General features: G+C 41.4%; 1 protein-coding gene across 1 annotated transcript; it reads left to right on the top strand.

The window, feature by feature from the left end:
- The first annotated feature begins 9 nt into the window (after positions 1-9).
- Positions 10-12,670, top strand: ggt1a (gamma-glutamyltransferase 1a). Its single transcript, XM_082555230.1, has 14 exons — positions 10-65; positions 152-213; positions 4,467-4,643; positions 4,718-4,848; positions 4,934-5,023; positions 5,359-5,551; positions 6,355-6,515; positions 6,611-6,760; positions 7,172-7,308; positions 7,471-7,658; positions 7,790-7,917; positions 8,275-8,387; positions 8,481-8,594; positions 12,436-12,670. Exons 3-14 carry the CDS (start codon positions 4,471-4,473, stop codon positions 12,580-12,582), a joined length of 1,725 nt encoding a protein of 574 aa, XP_082411356.1. The 5' UTR covers positions 10-65; positions 152-213; positions 4,467-4,470; the 3' UTR covers positions 12,583-12,670.
- Positions 12,671-13,052: the final 382 nt, after the last annotated feature.

Here is a 13,052-nt window from a genome sequence, read left to right as displayed (position 1 = left end):
CTCCTCCCCGTGCAGCTGCAAAAAGGGGAATCAAATCACAAGAATATTCAGCACGTGATACCAATGTAAGCAAAAGAATCGTTGAAAGAAAGGGATTTTTTAAAAATGCTTTGAATGTGCCACTTTCAGTTTGATTTTTTTTTTCTCTTAGGGGGGTCTTCGGTTTATCTTCCAGAAGACCTGAAAGTTTGTCTTTTAGCTCCAGATTCTCAAGTACGTGCTTCGCCATGGGCCCCGGTATAAATCTGAAATTTCTCTTTTGGCAGTCTTGTTGTTGTTCAGCCTTTGCATGAGCTGTCAGCTCCTGTTTGCATCAATCACAGCTTCACTAAATCACAGAATTCACTGAAAAATGTCCACATCTCGTCTTTTTGTCACATTGCCATCTCTCTTTATTTATTTCCACGGAGGTCGGTGAATGGGGGGCCCCTGAGGTGCAGCCAGCGACATAATAGACAGCTCTCAGTTATTTCAGCCCCCATCCACACCTATTCTATTTGTAGCCCAGCTCCCATCATTGTGGCTTTAAGGACTTTGAGCCTGACTTGACCTTATTTGCTCTCATGATTCAGGCTCACTCTTGTTTAGTGGAGAGCACAGCGCTGTGATCTGTTGTCTAATAATTATTTTCCCTGGCTCTGGACCGGCCCAGCTGCATATTTTTTTTAGAGGTTGTAATTATGATTGACCAGTGCCCTTAATTTAATGCAGCATCCTCACGGCACTGACTTGTTTTGTCAGATCCTTGACTCTCGGAGCAATGCCGGTAAAGCGACCCAATTGAACAGCTTGCTCTAAATGCTGCTTTCCTGTTTCAGGTTTGCAAAGTTTTTGTGACAAGAGAATTAAATCTGCACCTAGAAACAGTTAATGGACATTAAAAAAAGATTCTCAACCCAGTGGCCAACTTTTGGTGGGGTCTGGTGATGATTAAGGTGCACAGATTCTGTTTGATTTACATATCGCAGGGAGCACTACTCTGTCAGCTTTATTATATCCTGTGTGATTGCAGCTTCACAGTGGCAGCAGGGTTATCGCTGTTTGAAAGAGACTCACATTTAACAGGCAGAGAGGGTCTAATGGGACAAATTAATGAGTACACATACATACATTTTTATTACTATTTTAAAGCTCTTCTAAGCTTTGCATCAGCCCATTATCTACAATATGGGGAATTCTCTTATTGTAATATTCAGTATTTGTTGTCCTTTTCTGTCTTGACAAGCCAAAGCACGTTAATCTATAACTGTTCTACCTGAAGATGTTTATGAACTGCAGGTTAATTGATATCAACATGATGTAGCACGACAAATGAAATAGTAAAAAAAAACAAAAAAACAAAAAACAGGTCATGGTCAAAATAGCAAAGAAATCACGCAGCCCAAGAGGATAACAGTGAAACAGTGATGTCATTTGCTTGCCCCCAAGCAGCTTAGTGGTTAGGATGCTGACTCTGAGTAGCAACCATTTTTCTGGGGTTGGCAAAACTGAGCTTTTGTTCTGCTGTTGAATCCGTGTAGACTCAATAGTAATGTTCTATTGTGGCCGTTTACTACTGTCACATCTAATTATATTATGATGACTCATATATAATAAGCAATTTCTTCTTCTTCTGGCCTCTTCTCCTATAGATCACCACAGTGAACATTAGCCTCCATCACGCCCTATCCCCAGCATCGTCCTCTGTCACACCAACCCTCTGCATGTCCTTCATTTCTTAGTGGTCTCTCTCTTTTCCTCTTGCCCGACAGCTCCATCTCGGACACACTTTGTCCAATATATTCACTATCCCTCCTTTGCACAAGTCCAAGCCATCTCAGCCTTGCCGCTCTGATTTTATCTCCAAGCTGCTCAGCCTGAGCTCTCTCTGATATTCTAATCCCATCCATTTTCGTCACACCCCAAGAAATCTTCAGCATCTTCAGCTTTGCCTTCTCTCTTTTTGTCAGTGCCACTGTCTCCAAACCAAACATCATAGCACGTCTCACTACTGTATAGTTTCCCTTTCATGCTTGCTGCTGTTCCTCTGTCACATATCACCCCTGTCACTAATCTCCACCCTACCTCTACTCTCATCTTCCCCTCTCTTGTGCTTTGGATGGTTGAACCCAGGTATTTAAACTCATCCACCTTCATAACCCTTACTCCTTGCAGCTTCACTGTTACACTTGTCTCCCTCACATTCACACAAATGTATTGTTTCTTGCTTCGTTCCTCTTCTCTCCAGAGTATACCTCCACATCTCCAGGCTCTCTTGCACCTGTTCCCTGCTCTCACTACAGATCACAAAGCTGTCTGCAAGCATCACAGTCCATTTAGACTCCTGCCTGACCTCATCTGTCAGCCTGCCCATCAGCACTCCAAACAAGAAGGGTCTTAGAGTCAATTCTTGATAAAATCTCACTCCCACCTTTCAGTCTTATTGCACACCTCACCCTACGATCCCTGTCCTCATACATATATCCAAAAACAGCTGCTGTAGAAAAAATGTAACTCCAGTTCTCTTAATTTGTGCACATACCACCGATCAGGTTTCACTGTTGTTGTGTGGGCCTATTAAAGTAGTGGCTGTGGCCTTCAGTTTTCCCACTCCACCTAGCAGCGATACCGTCACTTCAAATTGCACCCCTTGGCCTATAACTCACAAAATCAGTCAAAAATCCCCCCAACACTGCACACTGTGTTAAATTTGACCCGTTCATGTACACTGTAAGAGGTTGCAAACAAAAAAAGACTGGGTGGCCTCTGTTCTCCCTCATTTGTACAGTGCTGCTATGACAGAAGCAGCTTAGCTACCAACTCCTAATTGCAGCACACATCCCAGAGCCTGTCTGTGGCGTCCCTATCATTAAAAGGAGCGCAGCCGGCCATAAAAACACATTACATCACCTTTCTGCTCTCCATGTTTCTGCAGGCTGCGTTTCACCTGTCGCCGAGGAACAACAGCAGCGTGTGATCAGATCTGCTGCTGCGTATACAGGAATAAACAAGCCTCCCTCTTTATTGTACGAAAAACAACTGGAGGGAAACATGGTGGGTAGTGTGAGTGCATCGCTCCCATCAAAGTCAAAACGAAACCTATAAGCCTCTAAGCTGACGGATAAAAATATGAAAAGAGCTCCAGCTGATATTTCACACAACAACTCCGGTGCAGTGACAGTGCTGTTCGCATTAAAACTGAAGGAAGCACTGTGATCTGTAACTAAACAGAAATATAATTGCTCTCTTCTGCTATAAATCAGCTCTGCCTGCTGAACAAACTCCCCTCTCTTGGGGTGGCTCTGAACATGGGAGATCCAGAACAGGATATAGTAATTAGATTTAGAGACAATCATAGCAGCAGCAGCAGCAGACCACAGGCTCCTTTGACAGCACTTTATCAGTGTGGCCCAGCAACAGGAGTGCACGCTGGATTAGCCGAGGTACCACAGAAGGGTATTTGCTGTTCTGCAGCTACCGTCACCGACGCTGCCAGCTTGGACTTGTGCTCCCGGGCGAAGGCGAAGGCATCTTAATCGGTCTGAGGACGCCTGCAGAAAAAGCCAAATAGAATGTGACACGGTTACTGAGCATGGCAACGCTGCTGGCCGAGCCAATCACACAGAGCCCCGAGTCAGAGCTGAATGCTGCTTGCATCTGTAAACAGATCACTCTCACCTTCACTTTGTCAAACCTGGCATATTGATATCCGAGTGAAATGGAAAGTTATAGAGCACCAGAAAGACAAACTTGAGAGCTTCACTCCAAAGTGATCAGTGATGCGAAGAGCAGTTGTTGTTTGAAGAGAGAAATATGATGGAAATAATAGATTGCAGCACCTAAATTCAGATTTTTTTTTAAAGAATTGAATGTGGATGTCTGGAAATGTGTTTTTTTTTCTGTCAGAATTTTGAACCTTATTGTTTTTCTTCCAACATCCCCAAGAGCTAACACACACACAGTAGGCACTCCAGAAAGCTTTGATGGTGATTGCTTTCCACCTCTCATCTTCCTCTATGCTTTTTTTTCTCTCTCTCCATATATATACACATTTCTTTTTCTTCTTCTTAATAAAAAAACAAACAAAAAAAAAAAAACAGCATTGCTCATATGAAAGGACTGCTCATCAGAATCACAGTGTGACACCCGAGCGAAGTCACACCTTCAAACCAAGATGACACAGCACACATCAGCGGAGACTTTAGTTAGTTATATAAAACACTGTCATTATTGCTAAGGCTCAGTAAGAGTCAGGTCATTCCTTCTGTTCTGTCCAGCATTTCCAATGAGTCTGTGAAACAAACAAACCAAAGGTGAGTGAAATAAAAATGTGGTGTTCTTTTTGCTTCAGATTGTTAAACATATGTAAATGTTTGGCTCCCAATTAAAAAATAATGATAGGCGATGTCTGGAGGAGAAGACTGTTGCTTCTGAGCTGAAGAATCCGGTGTCTTTCCGAGGTGTGCTGATTTCTCCCCTCCCGGCAGAGAAATGGTTGGGAAGTCCCTGATTGCTGGTCTGGTGGTCCTTCTGGTGGCTGCAGTGAGCCTGTTCCTGGGGGTGTTCATGGGTTTGGGGAAGAAAAACACACCTCCCACTTCAGACCACTTCTACTCAAAGGCCGCCGTGGCTGCTGATGCTGGAAAGTGCTCGGAAGTGGGGAGGTAAGACGACATATAGCAGATGCCGTGCTCTTCTGTGCGCGTCTTAGCTGTTAAGTGTATTCTCTTGTTTCCAGGGACATTCTGAGGAAAAACGGCTCTGCTGTGGATGCTTCAATCGCTGCCTTGCTGTGTGTTGGCCTTTTGAACGCTCACAGCATGGGCATCGGAGGAGGGCTCTTCTTTGTCATCTATAACGCTTCCACAGGTGAGCGTGCCTCATTAGTTAGAAATTGCCAGCACAGACAACCGAGGAGACGCTGATCAATCAGTCCTCGTTTTCTGCTCAACAGGAAAGGTGGAAACCATTGATGCGAGGGAGACTGCACCCATGAACGCCACTGAAGACATGTTTGGCAACAACACTAAGCTTTCTCGCACAGGTAGCACCTTGCTGTGCTCTGCTGGAGTATTTCCCGGGTGCTGATTGGCCAAATGTAGACCAGATTTCATTTAATTCTCAAAGGTTGTTGATGCTACCCAAGATCAAATAGGGATTTAGAGTCCATCGAGCTCTCGTCAGATGTTCTCACATTCTTAACAACCTTATTATACCTTCCTTTGCCCCCATTTAAAAGCTCTGGGACGAGAACACTTTAGCGATAGATATCTCACACTATCTTGATGTCTCTTAGCATGGTGGTCCCTCACTCAGAGAAGGGGTAGAAAGAGAGCTTGTGAAATTAAAATCAGTGGTACTGCTGTTTCTGCGTGACAGGTGGACTGTCCATAGCCATTCCGGGAGAGATCCGCGGTTATGAGATGGCACACAAAAGGCATGGCCGGCTGCCATGGAAGGAGCTGTTTGAGCCCAGCATTGCCTTGGCTCGTGACGGATTTCCGATTGGAAAAGCCCTGGCTCATGCAATCTTAAAAAGCAAGGATTCCATTCAAGGAGACGCCAACATGTGGTGAGGGTGATATTCTCATATCTGAATACTTAATAATACACTGTAAACCGAAAGAAATAGATATTTGGGGAAATGTGTTCACTTTAACTACAAGTTAGAGGAGAAAATACTATGCTTATGCCAGCATGTATTAAGCTACAGCCAGTAGCCTAATACATGTTGCAGTAGATATTCTTGGCTTATTAGACTATTCTTAGCTTAGTTCAGCATCAAACCAGAAACAGGGGAAAACAGTTGTCTGAATCTGCTGCTGCTGGAGGTAAAGCAACCCACCCAGCAGCACATCTAATGATAAATGCCTCATCATTACCTCAGAATCTGAGCCAAATAAATGGCTGACCCTGTTTATTTCACTGAAATAAAAAGGGTCAGCCATTTATTTGTCTACCATTTATATACTATATACTATTCTCTACTTTAGAGAATACAAGAATAAGAAGATGGAAATGAGCATAGCAGGTGTGCTTTAGCAGAAATGACAGAGGTACCAAAACCTAAATGAATCAAAATGTTAGATGGAAATAAAATATCTATAATAACTGTGCTTCATGTCAAACTGTGCCTTTATATATATATATATATATATATATATATATATATATATATATATCTTTTAAAAACACATTGTGAAAATTATTCAGATATTACTCAGTGGCTCTGTGTTTCTTTTCTACACCCTTATCTTGCTCTGATAATTGGGTGCATTGCTGTTTACCACAGCGGTTCTTTTTAAAGGTCTCAATTTCTACTTACAATGGCTTTAATATTCTTTAATACATGTTTTCTTTTCTTCCCTCTCTCAGCGAGGTCTTTTGTGATTCTCAGAGAAACATCCTGAAGGAGAATGATATTGTTAGATTCCCAAAGCTGGCTGAAACATACCAAAGAATAGCAGAAGAGGGGCCTGATGTGTTTTATAACGGGGCGATGGCACAGAACATTGTTGAGGACATCCAGGCGGCAGGTGCTCTGCTGTATCCTCATCCGCTGTTGTCTTCAGATGCTTCAGTTGTTACTCCTCCTATTGAATTCACAACGACACTTCTGTACTGGTTCCAGGTGGTATCATCACCCTGGAAGATTTGTTGGAGTACCAGCCCGTGCTGAATGAGAACCCTCTGAAGCTGAACGTTGGGGAATACACCATACATGTCCCAGATGCCCCCTCCAGTGGCCCTGTGCTGGCACTCATACTCAACATAGTGGATGGTGAGCAGCCTGGCTGAGTGTTTGTGCAGCCATGCAGAAGAGAGGATGTCAGGTTTCCCCAGGTCATCTCTAGAATGTTTCTTTCCCTTCTTTGGAAGCAGAAAACTGAGCTGCTGCTTAGTTCTGCCTGCCAAATTTAATTTACCATCAACACTCCATCTGTTCAGGCAGAGAATCATTAAGCCATGCTTCATAATAAAAGTGGCATCATTCATTTAAATTGAGCACTGAATGTGTTCATATAAGAAGTTGGAGGGGTGCGTGCCTGCACATTTATTCTATTTGTATTGCAGTTTTTAATAACATGCCATTGACTTTTAGCACAATAACAGAGAAGATCAGATCAGGCCAGTAAATTGTCATCTAACTGTCATTCGCTCCAGATGTATTTTTCCTGTGGATATATTGCAGGGTACAACTTCTCAGACACGAGCGTCTCTACAGCAGAGAAGAAAACTCTGACGTACCATCGCATTGTAGAGGCTTTTCGTTTTGCTTACGCCAAGAGGAGCAGATTGGGGGACCCTCGGTATCTCAACATTACTGATGTAAGGGCTCCAGCTATAATCCTCTTCATTCGTTTTTTGAGCATTTACGGCATAATTTTTCTCACTGTGGCCATAAAATTGTCTCCTGGAAACTCTTTAACTCTTAAACAGTCTGAAATGCCTGTTTTCTCCTCTTTAATTGATTTGTTTTGCTCCTTTCAGCTAATCCAAAACATGACCTCAGACTACTTTGCTGATGGCATAAGGAGCAAAATTACAGATGACACGACCCACCCAGACAGCTACTATGAGCCCGAGTATTTTGTTCCAGACAACCACGGGACAGCTCATCTGTCAGTCATTGCTGAGGATGGCAGTGCTGTGGCAGCAACCAGCACCATCAATCTATAGTGAGTTTCTCTGACAAGGCTGACATCAAGTCAGTAAATGTGCCTCTCAAAAGCCATGCATGTAAATGAACTGTCTTCACTACAATGTAGCGCACTGAGTGAAGGTTTAAAAAATGGCTTTATTTCCCCAGCTTTGGTTCAAAGGTCATGTCTCGATCTACTGGGATCATTTTTAATGATGAAATGGATGACTTCAGCTCTCCATACATGACCAATGGGTTTGGAATCCCCCCTTCACCCAACAACTTCATTCAACCAGGTGTGACTGAAATGAGTTATCACACTAGTACTTCTCTAATCCCCTGTGGGGCAGTGACCTTTAGTCAGTGTTGATGGATATCAGTGTTTGCTAAATTAAGCCTCATGTTTTTCAAAGATAGATGGTGTTACTAGATTCTTCCTCTGGTTAGGATGATTCAGAGGAGGGCCTTTTACTCATCCTCAGTTTTGCTGCCATACAATAAGCTAATCGCCTCTCTCACTCTGTGGGTCACCGGCTTGTTGTAGTGTCTCAAATAGACTATGATGTGATTGAGCTGAGTTGTTGACATTCAGCATGACTTTGCTAAAACTATCAGGCAGTCAAATCCACCTTCTTTTTACAATCTGTTTCTAGGCAAAAGGCCGCTGTCTTCCATGTGTCCTACTATCATATTTGACCAAGAAAACCAAGTGAAGATGGTTGTAGGAGCATCCGGGGGCACAAAAATAACCACAGCCACAGCATTAGTAAGTCTAATTCATTCAAATGCATCACCCTCATGTTGACTTGGGAATGTGAAACCTCCCATACATGTTGTCATTTTTCTTACCTAAAAACAGGTAATCCTCAACTCCTTGTTTTTCAACTATGACCTAAAGAAAGCCGTGACAGAGCCACGACTTCACAATCAGCTTAATCCAAATATGACAGTAGTGGAGCAGGGCTTTGAAAAGGTGGGTCACACAGACAGCAACATAGCTTAGCAGTATTACAGTTGTATCATAAGCAAAGAATGTGCATGTATGAATGTACCATGCATGTGACCATTAGTGTACTATGACTATAAAAATTGCTGTGAAAACAGGATCAAGTACAAAAGTACAAAAATATGTGTGACAACGAGGATCCAACGACAGCAGAGTTGCAGTTTTTAAACCTCTTTTATTGACCACTTTTCCAAGGTGCAGCTTTCCAGCTGTCCTGCTTCTGTGGCACACACAGCCTCCTGAACAACATCTTTAACAGGGGACGCATGATTAGGTGATGAGGTCAGGTGTGTGAGTCAGCCTCCCCTGACAATACACCCTGAACCCACTGCTCCACTCCTGCAGCTGAGCCACAAACCACACCCCACCGCAATGTTTATGCATATTTTGTAGAATGAATTTGCTGTGCTCATACTTAGATTGTATATTGTTTACAATAGTTGTTTATTGTTTTAGAGTGCAGCATTTTGCTACTTAGCTGAGTGTAGTGGGAAGTATAAAAGAATGTAGTATAGTATAAGTATATAGTATGTAGTATAAGTATAATATAAAAGAATGAATCTTTGACTTGAAAAACAAAGTTCAAAACAAAAGGGTCACTAGAGCTATAACAAATCCTCCTCATGCTAGAACGTGTGTACTGATTTTCACGACACTTCTTTAAAAAGTTTTTTTTAGCCTTAAAAGAGTGAAAACAATTCATTTCAATTACATTTATCGAATCCTTTTTAAATAAAGAACCAAAAAACAAAAACAGCCTCCTCAAGGTGCTTTATATTGTAAGGTAAAGATCCCACAATGATACAGAAAAACTCTCAATAATCTGACAACCCTCTATGACCAAGCACTTGGTGACAGCTGGATGAAAAATCTGCCTTTTAACAGGAAGAAACATGCAGGAGAGCCAGACTCAGGGAGGGACAACCATCTGCTATGACCGGTTTGGGGTGAGGGGAGCAAGGCTGGGCAAAAGACACACTATGAAAGAGAGCCAGTAGATTAATAACAACTAATGATTAGAAGTGAGTGAACAAGAAACCCTCCATTCATTGTGGGAAGCCCTCAGCAGCCTAGGCCTATTACAGCATAACTATAAGCTTTATCAAAATGGAAAGTTTTAAGCCTAATCTTAGAGGTACAGAAGTTTTCTGTTTCATGAATCCAAACTCACCCATATGGAAAAGATATATATAAATATTTTAAAGTTTTTATCTGTCTTGTATGAAACTTGTATGAAAAGCATACAAGAGTGAAAACACATATAAGATCCCTTGAAAAATCATATAATGAAACTATGTTTTGTATACTTACTAAAAAAATATATGAAAGTAATGAGAAAGTGGCCACTTTCATGAGTAAATCATATATGTTTTTACTATTTCTTTTCCATATGGGCAGAGCTGGTTCCACTGAAGCTCACCCTGAGACAAGATGTTATGATATCACAAATGTTACTGAAATGCAATACGCTATACTGCCCATAGTATTTACTCACCCATCCAAATAATTAAATTCCAGTTCCAATCATTTTCATGGTCACAGGTATATAAAACTGAGCTCCTAGGCATGTAGACTTCTTCAACAAGCATTTGTGAAAGAATGGGTGGCTCTCAGGAAGTCACTGAATTTCAGTGTGGTACCATTATAAGATGTTTCCTGTGCAACAAATCCAGTTGTAAAATTTCCTTGCTACTAAATATTCCACAGTTAATTGTTAGTGGTATTATAACACAGTGAAGTGACTGGGAGCAACAGCAGCTCAGTCACAAAGGAGTATGTCACATAAAACCACAGAGCAGGATCACCGGATGAAGAAAGTGCATAGAGGTTGTGAACTTTCTGCAGAGTCAGTTGCTACAGACCTATAGACTTCATGTGACCTTTAGATTAGCTCAAGAACAGTGTGTAGAGAGCTTCATGAAATGGGTTAACATGGCCGAGCAGCTGCATGCAAGCCTTACATCACCAAATGCAAGGCAGAGTGTTGAATGCAGTGATATAAAGCATGCCAACACTGGACTCTAGAGCAGTGAAGAAGTGTTCTCTATATATATGTTCTCTATAAATAATACCACTCATTGTATCTGGTTAGAGACCACGTTTCTAAGATTTTTAGGGCCAAATAACAACAATTTTATCTGAATTTAGCACCAGAGGTCATTCAGACCTTTAGGTCTCTATGATATTCCTTCAATGTGGTGTCTCGCATTTGCCTTCATGGATAGATAAAGCTGGGTATCATGTGCATAGCAAGGAAAATGTATGCTATGCCTTCTCATAATGTTACAAAATGGAAGCCTATATGATGTAAACAGACTTGATCCCAGCACAGAACCTTGTGGGACACCAAAATTAACATTGGTGCCTAAGGAGGAATCCCTCCCTACCTACAGCACACTATAATCTCTGTAATAAAATATTATGGTCATCAGTATGAAATGCTGCATTGAAGTCAAGCAGGACAAGAGTCAGAAGCTAGCACTCTTTGTGTACTGTGACGAGCAGATGACACTTGCCAGCACAGACTGATCATATCTGAGATTGAAGCATTAATTAACGGTAAGACTTCTTTGAGCAGTCTTAATGGGTCCTAATAGACAGGTCGATGATTTTTAGGAAGCAATTATTGAAATTAACTCAGAAAGATCAATCAGAGTCCTTTTTAAAAAACAAAAACAAATAGAGCAACAAACTCGTTGTTAATCAGATGCCATTTCTCTGCCAGTTACGTACTTTAAATTGTGCATTTGTGAGTTACACCAGGGAGTCAAGCGCTTGTGATTTGATGCTTTCTTTTTTTTTTAAAGAGGAACCACACTATCTAGGGTTGTATGCTGTGAGGATGTTACACTTATAAGAAAATAATCAACCACTGTGGGAGCAAAGTTTGGGTAGCTGCTCTGTACTGTGTTGGCACACGGTGTTGAAGATATTAAACTTAGTTACGGCAGTTAATGTCGATACAGTCAAATGTCCAGTTTCTGTGCCACATGTCAGAGTAAGATCAAAAGTATGGTTAAAGAGTGAGTGGTCTCATTAACATTTTGAGAGAATAGATTAAATGCTGTGTTGAGGCAGTCATTTTTACAGTTTACATGGATGTTAAAATCACCCACTACAATTGAACTGACAAAACCAAACAGTTGAACCAAAACAGATAAAAACACTGGCAAATTGGATAGAATGGATGGGGAGATGGATGAAATTTAACAAAAAATAAAAATGTTTTTTTTAATTTTTTTTTTATTAGAGTGTAGGTTAGGAGTCAGGTTTTCAAATGAATTAAAACTCTGTCTCCATCTTTGGTTGATTAAGAAGCTAGAGTGAAAGATTGTTGCTACTCCTCTGTTCCCACCTCCGAGGATTCTGACCGTTAAGATGACTCAGGCATGAAAGTGTTCGATTTTTTATTTCCTTCTTTCTGTGAGGCCTTCAGTTTCCCTAAATTGGCAATTGGTCATCAGACCTTGATCCAGACCTTGTACTGAAAGAAAAGCCATAACATCACCAGAGTTACAAGGATTCATCCTCTGGACACATTGAAGGTCTACACATTTTTAGACATCCCTTTAGCAGGGTTAAAAACACATAGCAATGAGATTTGATAATAAGGAAAGGGAATCAAGTGTTTCTTTATATATTACTTATCTCAACCAAGTTTTAGATTTATGCACATTGACTTTTACACATGTGCCAGCAGTCAGGAAGGTAAAAAATAATTCCACATGTGTTCTATGCATTACAAAGCCAAAACTCCTGCACAAGACTATTTCTCTATGTTTTTGTATGTGTGGTGGAACTATGCCAGAGTGTCCTGGAGGGTCTGGTCCAGAAGAACCATGTAACGCAGCTGCTAAGGACTCCAGACTCGGTGGTCCAGGCTGTGGTGCGGCAGGGAGAGCGTCTCTGTGCAGAGTCTGACCCCAGGAAAGGAGGCTATCCTGCGGGATACTGAGCATTGCTGCAATTTCTTCTCAGCTCCCCTCAGCGGGACAGTCTCCTCAAAGACACTTGGACAGAATCACAATGAGACGGTGTCTGCACTGAAGACTTAAGCATTATTTAAGCTACGGAGACACAGCCACTGCGCCTTCTCTGAGATTAATTTAATCAAACATGGAAATTAACTCCACTTCAATACCTCTTTTACTCAATTATTTAACATCACTTCATTTCTTTTTTTTGGCATTAATTTTGTGTTCTGAAGTAAAATGAGAGGTTGTATCTAGTTTGACTCTTGTATCATCACTACTGGATACTGGTCAGGGTTGTATTTGAGAACTGAAGCAGAAACCATTTGAACATTCATTTCAGTTCATGTATGACACATCATTATTATAAACATCCAAATATAAACCAACGCTGGGAATGTCATATTAAGAAATGTTCATAGGTTTCAACAACAAGTTGGAGGTTGTCCGCGAG

This window comes from Aulonocara stuartgranti (genome assembly GCF_965226115.1).
Source record: "Aulonocara stuartgranti genome assembly, chromosome: 12".
In the NCBI taxonomy this organism is placed as follows: domain Eukaryota; kingdom Metazoa; phylum Chordata; class Actinopteri; order Cichliformes; family Cichlidae; genus Aulonocara; species Aulonocara stuartgranti.
Note: the sequence above shows the minus strand (reverse complement) of the source record. Positions and strands in the feature narration are given on the sequence as shown.

Coding starts and splice junctions, on each gene's coding strand:
- ggt1a (XM_082555230.1), top strand. CDS start 4,471: ATGGTTGGGAAGTCCCTGATTGCTGGTCTGGTGGTCCTTCTGGTGGCT. Junction 7,918..8,274: donor CAACAACTTCATTCAACCAG/GTGTGACTGAAA, acceptor ATCTGTTTCTAG/GCAAAAGGCCGCTGTCTTCC. Junction 8,595..12,435: donor TGGAGCAGGGCTTTGAAAAG/GTGGGTCACACA, acceptor GAACTATGCCAG/AGTGTCCTGGAGGGTCTGGT.